The sequence below is a fragment of the Vidua macroura genome, chromosome Z (genome assembly GCF_024509145.1).
Source record: "Vidua macroura isolate BioBank_ID:100142 chromosome Z, ASM2450914v1, whole genome shotgun sequence".
Taxonomy (NCBI): domain Eukaryota; kingdom Metazoa; phylum Chordata; class Aves; order Passeriformes; family Viduidae; genus Vidua; species Vidua macroura.
In genome coordinates this window covers 13,330,768-13,351,536 of record NC_071611.1, presented here as the reverse complement: position 1 = coordinate 13,351,536, position 20,769 = coordinate 13,330,768, and the positions used below count along the sequence as shown (strand labels likewise).

Below are 20,769 nucleotides of genomic sequence, written 5' to 3'. Positions count from 1 at the left end.
GATATCCAGAGGCGTTATATTTTTTTTTAATTTCTCACAAATAATTATTATGGAACTCAACATACATCAGGGAAACAAGTTGAAGTTTTGCATACAATGAAAAACAAGTTACATAGTTATGTTGTCATCCTGCCAATTCACAATTCCTACCTTATACAAAAGAAAGCTCAGGAAACAGGTATAATTTATTCAGTAATGGCAGAGCAACTCTGCATTAAGCAAGCTGTTAAAACCAGGTGTACTTTACCAGTTTACTCAGTGACATCACAAAGTTTTAAAGTATTTTATTTATATACTGTCACCAATATATATATGTATTGCAAGGAGGGCCAAACACTTGCAAAAATGTCAAGTTTTACACATTTGCATGAGTATTTTCACCTTTCCCCCCACCCTGAAACAGCAAAGCAGTCATTGTTTTCACACGATCTCTTTAATTTGTCAAAAAAACCCCATATACTCCATGTATATATCAAGGAAATTGAAGAGCAAGCTTAACAGCAACTTTAATTTATAAGGGAAAAAAAAAATAAACCAGGTGTATCCGTTTTAGTGATGACCTTATGTAGACCTGAAGAAAAATGACCACCAAGAATAGGTTCACTAAATTTATTTAAAAATCCTAAAATGTTTCTTACAAAAATGCATTACATTCTGCACACTGCTCTCAATAAATGCCAGGGACACGTGGCCTACCATATTCTCCATCTTCAAAGTAAGATACAGTGTACATAAAGCAGGGTGTTCACAACAATTACAGAAAAACAGTACAATTTACCACCAACAATGAACAAAAATAGAATTCACTCTCTCTGCCGCTTCAAAATTTCAATGTTAGTCTCGTGCGCCCTCCCCCACCCCATGTATTTGTAAGGAACTAAAACATTACATCTGGTGTACAGCAAAGATTCCACTACACCTCAAATGCAGAACACCTATGAAGCAGAGGAATGTTGGCTTTTTAAACAGAAGCAGATTAAAAAAAAAAAAAAGGGTGCAGGACTCCTTCAGTTCTTCACTAGTCTTAGAAAAACTTTCCAGAATACTGCTTCACACTATAAAAAAGAAAAAATAATCTTGCATTAGAATCCTTCAACATCTGCATACTGCTTCACACTATAAAAGAAAAAGAAAAAAGCATGTATTAGAATGATGGACCATACATCTTGCATCAACATTCATAAAGCATATTAAATTACAAATTACTAATACGTTTAAAAATACATGATTTAAAAATGTCAATGGCTAACAATTATATTAGTGTATTTCAGGCACAGTTAAATATTAGTAATCTAAAGCCAAACACTCCAGTTAAGACATTAAAACTGCTATAGCAGCCAGAATGTTAATACAGCAACTGCTATCTGTAGCTGTTAATATTTGGCAGAAAAGGCAAAGTACTGTCAGCAAGGTGTCAAATGCTGCATAACAGCCCCAAATCGATTTCAACTTGTCCTGTAGAGGCATGGTCTGTGCCATATGGCAGACTGTGATTTGTTGTCAATTTAGTTATCTAAAAACAACAAAATCACTAGTCTTCCACACAGAACTAGGCCAACATCCACTGAAATCTTCTATATTTTCTACAGGCTCTATGTAATTTATTACAAGTAGTTTTTTTTGCAGCAGTTTTCACCAGAGAAAGGAGAGGACTGCTTGGTTAAGATGTCTTCCAGCAAGATTAGTTTTGAGGGTGTCTTCATTTTAATTAGAATGGAGAGCAGAAGAGAATCAAGGCAGAACTACCACTAGAGAAGTTAGGTTCCAATAGTTACTTAAAACCTGCCTTCTTCAAAAACTGATTCACAGAGGAGAGCAGTTTTATAATATACAAGTTAATTTGACAGTAGGGACAACATTAAACTTTAACTTGCCTGTTCTGCAGCAAATACTGTGCATTTTGTATCTGGTCCTGTGTTCCTGTAATAGTTATTATCCGATCTTCTGAGCCTTCTAGTGGTTCATCAATTTTGATCGAAGCTCCTGACTCATGACGTATTTGTTTGATTCTCTGGCCTCCCTTTCCAATAATGGATCCTGCCAACTAGGGAAGAAAGCAAAAACATTCATTTCCTGATACAACTATCTTTCCAAAAAGTTAGAAAATTACAACAGCATTTGAGTAGTTTCCACAAATTCAGTTTTAAGTGTTGCAATAGGAGCTTATTTCTTTACAGCCTAAAAATATCCCCTGCAGTATTAATTGTATAAACACAGGTGAGATAAAACTGGGAGAACCAGCTCTCATTTGCAAAACACGGGTTACAAGGACCGTATCTATTACTGAGTATTAACCACAAGTAGAATTCTTTAATGTGTCTCTGAAGACAGAAACCAAATAGTCAAGCAATACACTGCTGGCGATTTAGAAACACTTGTTTTGTATTAGAAGTACTTTATCGAGCATTTTAAGTATTTCTGATTTTCTTAAACAGTCTGAGAAATGGCTGTGACCTTTTTTTAAAGAGAAAGCCTGAACTGAAAGCAAATCAACTTTACTTACATCTTTGGGAATCGTTACTTGTGTTGTGATGATGGGTCCACCAAGATCTCCATATGAACCACGCCCCCCTGCATAAGAATAATCTGATTTAAGTGTATGCATCAAGCCCTTTAGTAACTACATAATGAACTACATGCAAAGGTTCTATATGAACACTTACCATAACCAGAGCCACCCTCAAACTGCAAGAGAAAGAGAAAAAAACATTAACATGAACAGCCATGTTTCATTAACACATTTTTATCTTAAGCATTATATTGTTAACTTTAAGCACATTTAATCAAACATCACGACCCTCAAGCTGATATAAATACAACAGTGTTACACCATCAAGGGCATCCTGAGGCAAAGACGGAAGACCAGAAACAAAAGGGGTGGGTGGGAGAGATCTCATTAACCTCTGTCCATTTGGACCAGAGGCCGACTTGTGCAGGACCACCAGTTGGAGGTGATGATTCTTGTCCATCCCATAAATGATATTCTCCAGATATTCTGTGATTCTTATCCTACCCTATCAAAACCTCTAAGAATAGCACATAAAATGGCAAAGAATTCAGCCATGCCAGTTTACCAAGCCAGTCTCACTATCTCAGTTTCTTGTAGACAGCTGTTGATGCTGATCTACTTGTGACCTATATACTAAATACTAGAATTACAAAATCAGAGCCTTATTAAAATGAACTCCAAAAAGAACTCTCAAAAAGAACTCCAGTCTCCACTTCTGGAGCAAGAAGTCTGCCCAGTAAATCATCCTACTACATCTACATTTTTGATTCTGACTGTGTTACAACCCTTTATATCTCTGAATAAACAATCATGACATGAATTACTTCTGTTACATTTGAACCACCATATACCAAATGTAAATCACTGCAACGAGCACTCCTGGCCCTGTTATTTTTAGGATTTGTAAACTTGCATTTGATGTCAAATTCTCATTTCATCAATGTGTTTTAAGTGTGCAAAACCATGTATTTATACTTTGCTACAGAAGCAGAGAATAAATATACATGGTTCTCTCAAATTCAACTTCTGAAGAGACTCCTGGGGTCTGTGAGAGGAGGCTGGAGGCTACCTAAAGCTGAAACTTTCAACCAAGCTGGTGACATCTCAGTGACAATATTTAAGGAAAGAGCAAAAAATTCCCAATGTGCACTGACTTTTAGAGTGAACAAGGATGAAAAAAGTGCTTCAGGCACTGGAATGGAGACTTCCCTGCAGCCCATGGAGAGAACCACACTGGAGCAGATCACTACACTATAGCCCATTGAGAGCAGGTAGAAATGCCCAGAAGGAAACTGCAGAGGCAGATACCTGTGCCCTGTGAGGGGACCAACACCAAATTAGTTTGTTCCTGAAGGACTGTACCATATGAAGGGGACCCACACTGCAACAGTTCCCTAAATATTACAGTCCACTGGAAAAAGATCATTTGAGCAGCTCCAACTGTATAATTCCATGGAAGGGACCCTACACTGGAGCAGGGGAACAGTGCAGAGAGGAAGGAGCAGTGACAAGTGCGATGAACTGACTGGGAACCTGCCATTCCTATCACCCCTGCACTGTTCACGGCAGAGAAGTAGAAGAGTAAGGAGTGAATGAGTGAAGGAATGAAAGCTGAGTCTGTGAAGAAGTGGAAGATGGGTAAAGGCGTTTTTATGTTTCTCACCACGCTACACAAAGTGGCAGGAAATCTACCCAAGCCAACTCTGTTTTTACCTATGATGTTAATTAGTAAGTGATCTGCCTGTCTCCATCATGAGCCACAGACTTTTCTGTCTTACTTTCTTCCCTCACTCTACTATGGACGGGGCATGAAAGCAGCTGGCAGTCAGTCAAGTTCAGCCACTCATAAGTACCAGCCCATAGAAGTTACAAAGAAACAACTTTCCCAAAAAATATTCCTCACCATCTTTCTTTTTACATCAAAATGGAAGCTACTTAGATCGAAGTGTTGCGCTTATCCTCTGTCTCTAAGCAACCTGTATTGTCTAATCATGTTACTAAGCAATACATATTATAAGACAACATAATAGAGTTCACAGTGGAGTCCAAAATAGAAGACAATGAAGGATTCTGCTTAAGGTTTAATTGAGAAGCTGATCACATAGCATATCGCATACACACATATATTGCCATAGGATACCTTTTTGAACTCATTTCTTTTAAAGAAAATACCCTTCCTTTATCACATCTGCCTCTCCACACTACAAAACAATAGAATTTGATAGCAGTTGCTGTGTATATAAGCTAAGAACTGACTTTTCACATGAATTAATCAAAATTATTAATTTGGCAGCATTTTGCCATCTTCAAGACACCTGATGTACTCCATAATTTCTACAATGGAGTGACTACATTGGTGAATGACAGAAAGGCTACAGGTACCACGTACCTGTACTTCTGTAAAGGCTTTGACATAGTCCCCATGTTCTTCCCTCCAAATTGGAGAGGAATGGATTCCACGGGTAGACTATTGAATAGGGATAGTTACATCCAGGGGGCAGAGTCAATGGCTCAGAGCTTCAACAGACATTAAGTGGTGTCCCTCAGGGATTGGCTTCCACTAGGACCAGGGCTACACAATGTCTTGCTTCATCAATTACACAAACAGATTAGGTACACCTGCAGCAAGTATGCAAAATGAGTGTCAGACCTGAAGGTCTGGATGCCACCCAGAGTAACCTGGACAAGCTCAAAAAGTGAGCCCATGGGAATCTCATTCAATTTAACAAGATGAAGAGCAAGGTGCTGCACCTGAATTGGTGCAACCCCCAGTACCAACACAGGCTGGGGGATGAACACAGCCTGCCCATAACAACTTGGGGGTGCTGGTGGGTGAAAGGCTAGACATGACCCAGCAATGAGCACTTGCAGCCCAGAATGGCAACTGTGTCCTGTTCTACATCAAAAGGTCTAGCCTTGAGACCCCAACATGAGTACTGCATTCGGCTCTGAGTGCCCCAACATTATGGGCCTGGACCTACTGGATTAAGTCTGGAGGAGGACCACAAAGATTACAGAGGGATGCAGCACCCCTCCTGTAAGAAAGCCTGAGAGCTGGGATTGTTCACCTTGGAGAGGAGAAGGCGCCAGGGTGACCTTATTGTGGCCTTCCAGCTCCAGAAGGCAGCCTTCCAACAAGAAGGCTGGAGAGGAATTTTCACACAGGCATGTAGAGGAAAGACAAGGGGCAACAACTTTAAATTGAAAGCAGGTTGGTTTAGTTTAGGTATTGGAAATAAATTCTTCACTGTGAGGGTGGAGAGGCACTGGAACAAACTGGCCAGAAAAGCTGTGGACACCCAATTACTGGAAGTGCTCAAAGCCAGGTTCAATGGAACCCTGAGCATCCTAGTCTAATTCAAGGTTCTCTACCCATGGCAGGTTGGGACTAAGTGACCTTTAAGGTTGCTTCCAACCAAAATCATTCTATAATTCTGTGATAACATCCCAAAACCTATGTGATCAAATGATATATTTTCAAATAGATTGATAGGTAAACAGTTTATTGACAAATAAAAGTGAGAAGCTACTTCAAATATTTGCTGCTTGGAGTAAAATCGCACAACATTATGGAAGTAAACCAAAATATAAATCATAAATTGATGCATCTACAGTGCATCAGTTATGGAGAAAGTTAACATTTAGCAAAATGAAAATACAGTGTAAAGGAGGCAAAAGAGGTACAGAAAAGCTCCTCTATTTTTACCAGGCTGCTGCGTAATTCCACATTTCTATTAGCATTACCTGCCTTCAAAAGACACACCATTAAGTCTGCCCCTAAATTCAGAGTCAGAAGAATGGCTTTATAAATTTTAATATGCGCAAATTGCCATGGACTACACTCAAGATCTCTTAAATTTGCTTTATCACTGAACTCATTCAATAAAGCAGTTTTCAGAAAACAGGCTGAAAACACTCACCAACTCTGGTGGCTGCATGTCATCACAGGCATCCACATGACACTGCATCATCTTCCAGACGCAACATAAGAGGAAGAGAGGAAATCCAGGTCATACAGACTTTTAGAGAATGTTGCAACCAAACAATGCATAGTGGTACAAAGAAACCCTTATACTATTAACAAAGACTTGAAATTACGTGATTTAGACTACTTTCAAGACTCACTGACTTTTAATTCTACTTTGGGACAACTCTATATGGGTAACTCCTGTCTTCCTTCTCTTTCTATGGTATTAGCAGATTTTTCCTCTAACTAAGAAACTCAGAAACTAATGGCAAGGCAAAACTTAAGCCTTATTTTTTATTTTAGAAAATCTTTTTACATTATTACATGTAGAAATACTTTATCAATCTTTTATTTCTGCCATCTACTAGAAAAAGGTTTAGTAAGATTGAAACAAATAACTGCAAGTGATTATGCCAACTGCAGGTTAAGCAGAAAGGACACTGCTTGTTATGTTCTACTATCCACATACCTCATCTAGCCAGTAAGTAGACTAACAATCTACTGCTGTTTAACTACATTAGAAACTTAATTATGTTATTAAAACATATGATATATGGCATTTCTTTCAGAATTTTACAGTTCCAGCAAGTGATGTTTACTTGTGCAAAACTGAGTTTCTGAAACAGGGTGTCTTAGCATGCATAACATTTCACGTTCAGACTAATTTGTGCTAGTCACTACTCAAACAGGAACAGAAACCAGATAACAGACAGGCTGGATAAGGCAAAGAGCTTAACTTTTACATTTAATAAAAACCCCTGCATGCAGTCCTAACTGATGTCAAATTATTTTGCTGTAAGTTTTTCTGGTTTTTAAGAGTGACCTAGGAAAGTTAGATTTTGTTACTTCCTTCCAGCATCTTCACGAATAAATAGTAGAGTTGCCATATGGTCTTCCTTACTAATTTTTTACATGCCCCTGAGAATGAGTGTGTTAAAAAATACAGAAAACTCAGTATTTTTCAGATCACCATAGCCCTTATGGTACACAGGATTTGATCTGGAGTAGTTACACACTGTAGTAGCTATATTTCTAGATGCTGATAAACAAGTCTGTACTTTGGAGAAAAAGCTTCAGAACAGACTGTAAGTCAAATGAGCATTTAAACAGCAGTACATATTTACACTGTGACTTTAAGCCAGGCTAACAGACACATATCAACTTAAGTGATTAACTCTGTACGGCCAAGAGGAATTTTGCCATCTTTTAAAATCAAAATGGGTTTTTTTCATCTCAGTATTTACAAGGCTGTCAACACTGTCATATCTCTGAATACAGGAAAAACCACAGATCAGCATCCAGTCTTAAAAACTGTCAACTCTTCAATCTTTCTGCCTTTAATGGAAAGGAGAAGTGGCAAAAAATTGGTTTTGTACATTAAATTTTTCCCACATTTCTGAGATGTTCATCAATTGTTACCCTTTATTACACCTGTGTAGGATAGAATCCATGTGAAAACAGTGTTTCTACTCTCTAAGAGCGGCTTTTTCCATCACAAACCACAGTAATATTGGTTTAGTTTAAACTGTTAGCTACACAAGTTTATATTTGATGCTTGTAGCACAGGAGGACTTTATACCTTTAGGCATAATACTCGAAGCTGTGATGTCACAGTGTGAAAATTTCCTTTCTGCTTACACAATTTAGGATACTAGGATCATGATTAACTAAAACTAGAAATTAAATACTATCTTTGTTGGGAAGTAGTCCTTACTTTAATGGGCTATAACACTTGGTCACAAAGGAGCCAAAGTTTTGAGCAGCTTCACTATGAAAAAGAAATGAAATTGCCTTTTTTTTCCATGAAAGAAACCAAACTAGCAGAAATTACTCCACTTGCATGTAGAAACTCATGTCAATAAAGTGAAGGTCAACCTGACAGGCTAAGCCTAAGTTAAAATGGATTTTCTATTCTAGCTGAACTGAAATAAAAATAGAACAAAAATAGAACACACTACTGCCCAAGATCAAGGTAAGTAAGACTGTGCTCAACCAAATACCCAAAGAAGGGCAGGCTGCTCAGTTTATGTACTCTAGCACAGGCTGTATAAGCTGCAAACAGAAGAACACAAAACCTAAGCTCTGAAAATCTGTAATACAGATAAGGAATCTTGGAGGTGTACTTCTCCATTCTTCCAGTTTTTTAGCATGTAAAGTACCATGGGAAACAGCTGGGGGTTTTTTGTGATTGCAAATATTTGCAGCTGCAAATCTTTCCTTTCATTATTTCTAATAAGCATATGACATTCTTGCAATTTGTAGTTCCAGTAACTCTTATTCCCAAGGAGTTCACGTGAAGCCCATTTAGGTAGCCTACTTCAGAGCTCTTTTTAATTTCTACCTTTTACATTCATTTAGAATAAAAAAATAACGTGCCACCTGTCATCTTAAAGAAGGTGCCAAACAAAGCCAGAGGAGAAAAGAATATTGCTACTATAGAGATCTACCTCTGTTGCGGTTTAAGACCAGCTGGCAACTAAGCACTACAGAGCTGCTTGCTCACACACTCCTACCCAACCCCCAGAGGAACTGGGACGAGAATCAAAAGCAAAACTTACAACCTGAGATAAGAACAGTTTAGTAACTGAGAATAAGTTAAAAAACAAAACAAGGAAAACTAACAAAAAATGAAACAACCACCACCACCATGGCCCAAAACAATAAAAAAACCAAGAATAAAATCAAGGGTACGTGATACAATTGCTCACTTTGCTGACCACTGCCAGGCCCTATCCTCAAACCTCTATGGACCCCCTCCCTGTCTGGGTACCTGCCCCAATTTATATACTGCATATGATGTTCTATAGTGTGGAATATCTCTTTGGCCAGTTTGGGTCACTTGTACCAATTGTAATACTTCCCAACTTCAGTAGTGTCAGGGCATGAGACACTGAGTAAGTGCTTGACTTGGTATAAATACTATACAGGAAAAACAAAAACATCAGTATGTTACCAACATTATTCTCATACCAAATTCAAAATACAGCACTGGACCAGCTACTGAGAAGAAAGTAACTATCCCAGCTGAAACCAGGACAACCTCCTGGACTTCCGGAGGAAAGAGGAAATCTTGCCTCAGAACAGCAGATTGCTGCTGGGGCGTGGCAGTTCAGAATGCAACATAGAAGACTATCTGTGTCCTTTGTTTTAAGCTTCCACATACTATGAGATTTCTTTCTCCCCCCAGAAAGAAATGATGTAGGATTCAACTAAGCAGTGGTTCTACTTCCAGAACACTTGGAATTAAGAGTGGATTTTCTGCAGAGAAACTAGCAAATATAGAAGAATTGATTCGAAAGATCCATCACCTTCCATCAACTAGAGCTCTTCTCAGATGCTGCTCCATAATCTGTATTACCGTATCAATGCTCATGTTCGCCAACCTTTAGTGTTAAGAATGCTTGTGTAAGTCACCAGACAACATTGCTCTGACATGCTTTCTCTATCTGAAAAATCTCCCAGTTGCTATTTCCGTCATATTGATTAAAAAAATCTGAAAGATGGCCAGTGCAAGAAAACCTACAGAGCTGAGCACAATCAAAATCACTGAATCTTTTTGATGACTGGGAGAAAGAAAGAAAACTGAAGAGTACCATTTACACCTCAAATATTCATCCACAGGAGGACCACTTCTATGGACAAAACATTTTGGTTTTACAATCAGAACTGTGTATGGTGTGAACCGTCCCACATGAACATGCATGTGGTTCAGCAACAGGTCAGCACGCTAACTGTGCTTTGGGACACAACACAGCAAATTTTAAACTCATACCATGCCATCGTAACGGTCTCCTGGTCTGCCCCTTCGGTCATAGGACATCAGATCTCTAAACGAAAAAGGCAGCAGCATGTTAATTGTGCTACACATGTTACAAGCTAACTTGTTTATTCTCATCTGAATTTTCCCATTCAGGGTTCACATATAACTTGGTATCAAACTACTCTCCCCAAGTACTGAATAACAGAAGCTCCAGAACTACTGACTATAGTCCTGGCAACTTACTACATCACAGCAGGTAGTTAAATTTCAGTAAATTTCAAAATACTCTTGTCAAATAATACAGGCTCAATCCCGCATAATCACTACCAACATGGAAGCATGGGAAAATCAATGAAAATATGACTCAGATATACATGAGTTTTTGTATAATGCAATTATCGCAACAACTCACCCGCCACGAGGAGGTGGTGGAGGAGGAAGAGGAAGATTACGAGCTCTGCTGCCACCTCTAACACCACGACCTGGTGGAGGTGGTGGTGGTCCTCTGCGAGGGCTCATATCATCATAATCTCTTCTTGAGGGAGGCATAGGTCGTCCACCACGACCAGGGGGCATTCGATCAAAACCTCCTCTTCCACGCATTGGAAAGCCCACTGGCCGTCCCCTTCTATCATCAAACATCATTGTGAAGCCACCATAGTCATACGTTTCATCATAGAAATTGGGATCATAAGGCTGGGCCCGTCCTTTAATTGGAGACTAATACAAACAAACAAACCAATTCCTCAAATCAGATAGTTCTATTACAATTGGTGTATTTAATTAAACTAACACATTTATGCATTTGGAACACATTCTTGATTTCACAATGCTTCATTTCATGCCAAGAAAGGAGATGTTGATGCGCTTCCTGTGAACTTAACTATGACAGTAAAACTACTTAGATGTGGCAGATACATTTGGTTTTCCTTCCTCTTCGAATTTTTCATTCTGATCACATGCAAAGCATAAATGGCCCGCTACTACCAAAAACTGCTTTCCTCTATACTAAACAATAGAAACAGTTTCCAAGGTTTGTAACTGTCCATCATCTGCTGTTGGGAAAGTAGGAGGTACTAAATTTCAACTAGAAACTGAAAGACACCATTTTTCATCCAATTAATGTCTAAAAAAATCCTAAATGCCAACGAAAGAATAAAATAAATTTAATAAACATTACCTCAGAGATAAGATCCAAGATAATCTTGATGCACTCAACAACTCTATCAGGTTTTCCACCAATAAGCACCACTCTGTCAGTCGAATGAGGACAACACTCTTGAAAGAGCTTAATGGTGGTCTGAGTGTTCTGCAGAAGAAAAAAAAATCCAAGATTATCACATATATTTTTAAAAACTTTATAAAACTACTAAAATATTTAAAAAATAGATTCAAAAGACAATTAAGTTCCCATCCACTTAAATCTGCTGCATTGAGTTATCATACAAAATTTGAAGATTACATATTTTAAAGATCTTGCTGCTCTAAATTTTGTATGAAGATGAAAAAACAAATCAATTTTCTCCTGTTTCAATTATGATGCAGCTATAATGCATTACTTAATTAAGTATTAGAAAAAGGACCACATAACCATTGTGAGCTTACAGGCTGTTATTAGCTTTCAAATTAAACATGCTTTGGATGCTAAGACAGCAATGTTGCTAGGATTATGTCTAGTTATCTTGCCTTTCTTAATCCATACAAACAAGTATTGGCTTATACCTGAACTGACCTGAAACTGCCTGACACAATGCCAAGAAACTCAACCATGTGTTTTCAGTTCATAGAGACCATTAAGTTTTTAGAATCTTACTCTTTCACTTCAAAAAAAAAAGGTCTTCCAGGAGTTAGAATTAAAAAATACAAAACCAAACATTAAGTCCTTTACAGTACATCTACTGCAGAGATGCTTTCATTCTTGCTATTTTGTGTGTCCAACCACACAAATAATTCTACACTATGCAGCAGTTTATTTTAAAAGGAGAAATTAATACAATTTTAATAAAATGAAGTAAAAATCTTTTCTTTAAAAGCAGTATTCGACCAAAAACATGTTTAACCAAGTCCTGGCTCTGCCACTGACATTATTTCTGAGGTTCTGCAATAAAGTTGCAACTCCCAGCTCTGTCCCACAACATCAAAAGCATGTGTTGCTTACATGTGCCTTACACTTAGATGTGCCTCTTATGAACAGAAAATATTGGTTATTGAACAAAATGAAATCTCACAAGAACAGAAAGCAAGTACCTCTCTGAGTTCTTTAATTTTAGCACCCTTGACACCAATGATGCCTCCTGCCAAACTCTGGTGAATAAGAAGTCGAAGTTCGCAGTCGAAGTCACTGCCTTTGTAGTGTTGATACTGTAAATAAGATGCATATAGGGAGAAGCAATAAAGATTAATCACAAAAATTCAAAATATTTGGGGTTTTAAGCTTTTTCTTTAAACAGAATGAGGCAATTTAATTTATTGCTGAATTGTAGTCGTGTATTTCTTTCAATACAACCACAACAATTTAAACACCTCACCTCAACTTAAGTATCAGTTTTCCCTATTTTTTACATTATTTATTAAATTACACTGCACCGCTTGCTATAAAGATTTAAGACAGTATCAAATAGTGCAACTTATTTTTTGGAAAACAAGGAAGGTTGTTCAAAATCTTAGTTTAATAAACAATGACAGACTCTGCTCTCTACCCAAAAAATGCCAACATGTAGTGGGACAACCATAATCCTTCTTTAAAAGGCTTTTGACATTTTTCACGTTTCTAATTTCCTGTGTTTAAAAAGTAGCAAACTCTAGAACCACCTCATTCAAAAGCTAATATTTTCATTCTAAACAGAAGAAAATTTCAAGATAAATACCTCTTCTAAAGTAGGGATAATCTTCTTCAAGATTTCTCCAATTGTCTCTATATCTGCACTTATACTCAGGATGCTGTTGGAAGCCACGATGACAGACAATATGGAGAAGGTAGAAAAGAAAAAGCAGAAGTAAATTCTTTTTATCATCACACACAAAATTTTAACAAGATTTACTACAAAGAAGAGTTTACAAGTATTCCCCATTTAAAGTAAACCTGTTTGCCCAATTTACAACACATGCATCTTTGTTTATGCCCAGAATATATGCATGAGAAATTTAAGATTAGGTAGGTCTTGCAGAGAGAGAAAGACAGAATGGGCTTTTGGAAGGGCTCAAATTAAGTGGGCAAGAAACTGATGCAGAACTGGAAAGTAGAAGTGACTACTCATGTTCCCCGCCACCACTAATTAGGATACCCTCGCTATTACATTCGTAGAATTGGCACACCTTCTTGTATTAAAAGTGAGGATATGCAAGTGGTGAACGTTGTATCTGGAATAAAGTTATGGAACGCAGATTACTAATGGGCCCTCCAAGAAAACAAATACAAATGCAAGACAAAAAAAAGACGAAACAAATGAGAAGTGAAGGAAAGTGAACCGGAATTAGCACTTCATCAGAAATAATTATGAACAGGCAATGTTGAAGGGAGCAAGGTGGGCCACAAAGACAGAGCGAGAGACTATTTTGAACCAATCTGATTTACAATGCAGCAAATATGCAACACTTGAAGCTGTGCTCCTTCCATTGAAATAAAATTAGTGGATTGTTTGGGTGGGCAACTCACGTAAAAGTTCAGTGACAAAAAGACTTAATGGGGAAAATAAGACAGAAAACTTGAAAAAAAACAATACACCGTCTATAAGGGGATACTATTTAATTATATCAAAGGCAGGTAATAAAATACATTTCTCTCTTTCTATTCAGGCAGTGAGGCATAAACTGTTGGGACATACCGCTCGGGGCCACTGCTGTCTGGGACTGAAACACTGGCATTGTACTGCATTGGTCATTGGCGTTCGTGGATGTTGGCATTGGGCATGGGTATTCAATCGGAAGTTGTCAAGTATGGTACCCGTTTGGCAACGAGCACATTTTTGGGCATAGCCAACCAGGGTTTTCACATGGGCGTTCAGGGGCGGATGGGCCAACGTCATGGTGGGCAACGCAGGGGCAAGTCGATCCAGTACATGGGCAACGGAGATATATGGCCAAAAAAACAAGGAGAGGGAAAAGGGGGAAAAGCAATAAATTTTAATTTAATACAAACTATACTCATTACTCTCAATTAATGAAACAAGCTTAAGTTGTTCTGAAGACTAACACAATAATGGATTGCTACACCGACTGTGGCCTAACAGTATGGACTTTAAAAATGAGTCACTTGATCTGACTAAACTACTATTTATTTTTAATAAATTATGTTTCAGTAGCAGGCTGGCTCATGAGGGTAGACACAAAAACTGTCAAGACTGATAGTACTAGAACCTTGGGCAAATCGGGGAAGTTTGTGCTCCAGACAAATCTAAATTATCCGGATATAGGTGACATACTGATTTACTCAAAAAATCAAAAAAAAAAAAAAAAAAAAAAAAACCAAAAATAAACCCAAACAAAAAAAAACCTGATTTAAAAAACCCTAAAGAAAGAGGAACAACTAGCTGCCAAAGTTAGTGAGCATATGTATGATTCCTGACCATTTCAACTAAAATCTCAACTCTAGTCGCGGTAGTTTATGAACTTAGTTGGAACTGATTTGTAATGATATACTGCCAAATCTTGCGTTGAACAGAGTCTTGATTGGAAAAACCGTTGAAATTGTAGCAGATGTTAAGTACAGGAGTGTAAACAAATGGAATTTAAGAAGTGTTGCCAAGTTTTATAAATACACAACATTAACGCTGAGCATGTGTCTAATCACCAGAGTCAACCCCCTGTAAAATGTGAACAGGCATTAAGTCATGACCATTTAAAAATATTTCCAAGTAATAGAATACAATGTTCCTTTAGTGTTTTATACTCATATTTAAAGCAAGAAACCTTAATATTAATGGTTTTGTGCTTCATATGCAAGCTGTTAAAGAACAGATGGATGATTTCATTTTGCTTTTTTGAAGGAAGTTAAAGAATTCCTCTATCACTGGGTTAAGCCAGCCAACTGTGATGGTTTCAGCAGTACTATAACTGATGCGCACATATGGGGAATGGTAATATTAAGGGGTTTAAGTTTTGTCAATATTTTTAATTAGGATGGTAATCCACTTCAAGTGTGTAATTTAGCAGAATCCTATTAAAAAAGTGAAGAGATTTAATATAAACCTCTCTTCCCATGCATCAAGCTGAGTTTTAATTGAAATATAAATTGAAGAACTGTTATCTACTCTGACAATCAATACAAATGGCTTTTAACTTGGATGTCTATGAATTGCTCCCATTTCTAGAAATGCACGCAATCAAGTTTTCGATGTAGTGCTCTGAAAGAAGCGGTGTTAAATTGGTTCAAACTCATATATACTCACGTCTGTACGAAGTGCTTTAATATTTTTGCCACCTTTTCCAATCACTGCTCCAGCATTCTGGAAAATAGTTTTCAGAAGTTACATTATGACAACTCAGCACAGACTAAGTTTTTGAACTCAAGACTAAAAGCAGTAGATCTATTCTTGCTGGCCCAAGAGATGAGGGGAGGCACCACTTTGGCATAAAAAAAAAAAAATACTGAAAGCTCTTACAACCACGGAACACAGCACACAGAGAAAGATAACTCAGCTTTGCCTCTAATATTTCAATTCCAAAGAGAAGTTTTAGGCAATTATGCCTATGTTGAACTTCTCACAGACTAGATCTATTAAAAAAACCAAACTAAATTAGTGTAATATAGGTCAATTACTTCTTCAATTATCTGATCATCTTTTTTTTTTCTTATGGAATATGTCTGCAAATTCCACTTTCAAGCTCCAAACATTTGATAACTTCAAGTGCTAATATTGTTTTGCACATAGGTAAAATAACTAATTTCTCAGAGCAATATAAACTGGAAAAGGCTGAAATGAACCAACTTCATTAAAGCCACCAACATTAACAGGAATAAACTGACAAATAGTAAAAAATAGTAATTAGAAAACCACATTTTTATCAGGTTCTTTCAAGGATTCTATGAAAAGTATTACTTTTATTACACACATACATTATGTTAACAGCATGCAAAACATTTAATGGTATTCCATGTAACATGGCTATTGGTCAGAAATGCCACACAGGGTTCAGGCTACATTCTTTCACACCAACACAACAGACTGAGATACTTCAGAAAGTATACATCATCTGTAGCAACTGGAAATACCAGAGGAAATTCACACACAGTAACTTTTAACTATTTACACTTGTCAACAAAATCACTGCAATCCCTGAAGGACTACTCCCACACTTCTTCCTGTTGACAGAGTTGAACAAGTTTAGTAGAACTATTTGGGAGAATTACTAAAATCCTAAGTCCTCATCTCACATATTTTATTTTATAAATAAAATAAAATCACTTATTTATAATCCTCTAAAAACCTTCTTTTCCAAAGACTCATGTACAGCTCAAAATAGCTACCTTCCACTCAAATGTAAAAATATCTTAGAATCTTTACTGCTCTACTTCTTAGCAAGTATATCTTTTTAATAAACCCTATATTGATCCTTAGGGACTTCTAAGGACCTTTTAAGAGAACCCAAAGGACAATTCCATTGCAATACACCTACAACTACCATTCCGATATACTGAAAGTTAATTTAGTAAGTTATCTCATTGCAAAAAAAGCATATTATCTCTCTACACTTATCTCAACATACACTTGAGATAAGTGAACAACGCTACACACAAAACCAGTAAAAAAGCTTACTTTGCTCTGAAGCAAGATGCGCAGTTCAACCATCTCATCAGTGTTCCGAGATCTTTTGAAGGCCTGCTCTTCCTCCATATCTTCTGCAGGACGTTTGCCTGTAGAGAGGTCCATAGGGGGAAAACATAAACATTTATTTAACTTTCTAAGTCATAATGAAGTGGAAGACATGCCAAATTTATGCTCTGTACTATTAATACGTTCTTTCATATTAGCACAAAACTAATTACAGACGTCTATTCTGAGCATCCACAGCACAGAAACCAGTCTTCACATCAACAGCTTTCAATTGATTAACAATTGAAAATGCATTTAAAAATCTGTGAACTGTGGCTTAAATGAGAATGTTGCGAACAGTCAGTAAGATATTCACAACATTTTAGACACATCTAAAGAAATGCAGCATCACCCACGTAGTATTCATTTATAATTTCAACTGGGGAAAACCTTTCAGGCATAAAGCTCAAATGTAGTTTGTCCAGCACTGAAATACTGATGAAATAATAATAAAGTAGCACTTCAGATACTCTGGGAAAAACTGGCACGAATCAACAACAACAATGCCTAAACCTCCCTCGTAATTCCCAAGAAATTTTCCATTAAGCTCTTTAGCAATGTTTCATATATTCGTACTCCTGCATGTAACAATTACAATGAACAAAAAATGCAATTTACAGCTATGCCCTACAGTATTCATACATATTCACATTTTCCATATAGCTATGAAATATTTTCCAGTATTTAGTCAAAACTTTCAGTTCTCATGTCTAAAAAATACCAACAAAAAGATTATGTATTTACGCTTCACAAGCATGTGTAATGACACATTAATTAAAATAGAAGACATTTAATGCAGAACAAAAAATTACTGCTGATGCAAACATATGGCAAAGTTAAATAATTATAAATTTTTTTGAAATACTAGAATTTTTAAGAGAGTCTTTCTAAAAAGGAATAGTCCTTTAAAAAATTTACCATTTGTCTCCGTGTTGGTAAAGGTTTCCTCTTGTTGTTCAGTCTCCATTGCCTTTTTTTATGTAAGCAAGCAAAACCTGTTGAAAAATAAAGATGGTACATTTTTCTGTCTAAAGACAAACTGTACCTCATGCTAAAGTGAAAAAAAATAGCAGAACTGCTAGAACTTACCGCTATTATATATCCTTGCTGACAGAAACTCAAGTAATCTGGGCGGGATCCAAATCCAACAGCCTATTGCTTCAAGAGCCTATGAAAACAGCATTTATCAGTTGTGAATCTTCCCACGTTGTGTGTCTGATTCAGCTACAGTCAGAAACCAAAGGGTTGACCTAAACTATTGCTGCAAACTTTTTCCTCATAAAAGAAATAGCATTGCCAAGCCAAACACACCACTAAGAGAAGATAAAGGCCAAATCTGTAGACTTACATAAACTCTTAATTACACTGTCTGAATTACACTTTTTGGGCACACGCAAGTTTTAAGTAACCACATAATCTCAACATTATAGGATATGTGCCTCTGTTTCACTTTCTAAAGGGCACTACACCAAAACCACACCAAAACCTGGTCCCGCTATTTAAGTCAACACTATTGACACTTAATAAAAAGTCCTGCCACGGTAATCATCAGCATTTGTTCTATTAATTCTCTACTAGCACACATTTGAGTATGTGTTCCTCTCAACTATAATTGATGAATAAAATAAAAATTACAACTTCCAACTACACTAAAATAACGTCTTTTTAAAAATATCGCCTTCTGCAGTTACATACAACTGCATGCACACACCCCCAAACCTCCAAAAGCACTGTACTTCAGTACAATTTTCTGAAGTAGACTGTGACCTGCTTTTAACGACTAAGTCACATTAGCGAGAAGTGTAAATAAAAAAAACTATTTTCTGATTTACTGTCATTAAAAATGTGATTTACAAATCCAGCCAAATAATCACATATTTCCCCTTGCATCCCATTAACTTCCACTGCCTCAACAAACACCCGGTACTCATTCTTGTATCCATAATCAGGGGAGGGGGAATGGGGGTGGGGAAGAAACTGATTCTGACTCATTAAACGTACTTGCAGACAGCTATGTAATTGCTGCTCTGCTTGGAGGGGCTAAAAGCAGGCTCTGTCTTCCCAACACATGCCGATATTTCCAGGTACTTGAAGGGGCTAACAAGCATGCACAAGTTTATAATAGAGTTTATTTATAATAATAAGGGGATCTCAGGCAGACATTGCCAAAATTGCGCTGTTACGTTGACGGGCAGTAAGGAAGATACGGACAAAGTGTAACAGCCCTTTCAGACACCGGTTAATCTATTTCCAACTATCTCATGAATTTTAAGGCAGCAGGCAGCAAACTCTTATTAGTTACAATTACAATTCACGGCTTAGTCTCTCTTAGTCAAACTTCCCCACACGTCACGTATTCTCAGTAATCTCGCTCAACTAGGCAAATCGAGGACATTCACACAACTAATAAAGTCAGGCTCCTTATGAACACCGAAGGGCTAAAGCGGACACGAGAGGTGGAACCAGCGACCACAGACCTAAGAGCTGAGAAACGCCAGAGCGCCTCCAGGGAGTAGCGGCACTTCTCGCCTGCCCCTCTCTTCCCCCCCTTCTTCCCTGCGTCTCCAGGGGACAAGGACGAGCGCAGAGGCGCTGCGGCACCCCCCGCGGAGCAAAAGAAATGGCGCCCTCCGAAATGGCGCCCGCCGGCCCGCTGCGAGGCGGAGCCGGGAGCGGAAGGGCCGCCGCCACCACCACGCGGCCGCGGGGAGCGTTACCCGGCTCGGCCCGGGCGAACACAAAGGAGGTGCCCGGCGGCTCGAAGCCCCAGCCAGCGGGCAGAGCAGGGTCAGCCCTAGCGCCACGGGCACTCCGCCCTTCCCCTAGAGCGGCGCGGCTGCCATGCGGAGCTTCCGCCCCCGATCGGCCTCTGCGGCTGCTCCCGCGCAGGCCGCGGCCCAGAGCGCCCTCGCTGCGCTCGCCATAATCCTCATCAGAAGCTCTCCCTGGGCACAGTGGCCCCCCCACCCTTGGAGCGCACCCGCTGGCGCTGCGAAACCCGCGCTGTCCCCGCGGGGCAATCGGGACAGAGACCATCTGAGGGCCCTCAGCAATAGCCGAGGCGGCGACACACCAATGTACTCCACGCAGCGTTTTCCCCGTTCTACCGCCGACTCCACGGAAGCGCTGGGGCCACGGCAGCCCTCAGCGGCTGAGGCCCCACGACTGGAGACACAGGCCGTCTCGCACCGCTGTGTCACGCCGCGTCGCCGAGCGGAGTACATCGGCGGCTCTACCGACACAGGGAAGGCCTTAACCGGCCTGTGCCCTTCTCCCGCCCCCCATCCCCTCCTCGCCGGCCCCCGCCGCACGGCGCCGCGGGCTGCGCGTACCTGCGCCCGCCGCCGGCCCCGCCGCGTACGGGAGAGAAAGGGGAGCAGCCCCAGACTCTGACGCGCACATCCACCAGCGCCACCCGCGATTGGCCCCGCCGCCACCCCCCGCGCGGCGCCGCCGGCGCCTCGTTGGGTGAGGCCGCTGCCCGTCAGAACAGGAGGCGGTGCCGCGACCCGCACCGCCCTCCGTGAGGGAAAGGACGAGACGGGCCCGGGGAAAGGGTGGCGCCGCTAGATCCATGCCGCGGCCGGCCGGCCGGCCTGCCTTTCCTACCTGGGCTGCGGGACCTGCGCTGGGAGCGGCGCGGGCAGCGAGGGTGCGGCCCAGAAAAGCGGCAGCGGCAGCGGCTGCGGCCGGGAGGCGAGAAAATGGCGACTGCTAAAAC

The 20,769-nt window shown here is 39.4% G+C and overlaps 1 protein-coding gene across 6 annotated transcripts; it reads right to left on the bottom strand.

Moving 5' to 3' along the window:
• Positions 1–595: 595 nt before the first annotated feature.
• HNRNPK (heterogeneous nuclear ribonucleoprotein K) lies at positions 596–20,749 on the bottom strand. 6 transcript variants are annotated; one of them, XM_054004488.1, is made up of 16 exons: positions 20,658–20,749; positions 18,138–18,216; positions 17,967–18,043; positions 16,992–17,089; positions 15,624–15,680; positions 14,061–14,104; positions 13,104–13,176; positions 12,484–12,597; positions 11,417–11,545; positions 10,649–10,956; positions 10,249–10,303; positions 6,430–6,480; positions 2,664–2,685; positions 2,504–2,586; positions 1,875–2,044; positions 596–1,116 (listed from the first exon to the last, which is right to left on the bottom strand). In XM_054004488.1, exons 3-16 carry the CDS (start codon positions 18,013–18,015, stop codon positions 1,083–1,085), a joined length of 1,287 nt encoding a protein of 428 aa, XP_053860463.1. In that variant the 5' UTR covers positions 18,016–18,043; positions 18,138–18,216; positions 20,658–20,749; the 3' UTR covers positions 596–1,082. The 6 variants fall into 6 exon arrangements, with proteins under 6 accessions (XP_053860463.1, XP_053860464.1, XP_053860458.1 ...); XM_054004489.1 differs by having other exon boundaries at positions 596–1,055; XM_054004483.1 differs by having other exon boundaries at positions 16,992–17,102; positions 17,968–18,043.
• Between the last annotated feature and the right edge of the window lie 20 nt (positions 20,750–20,769).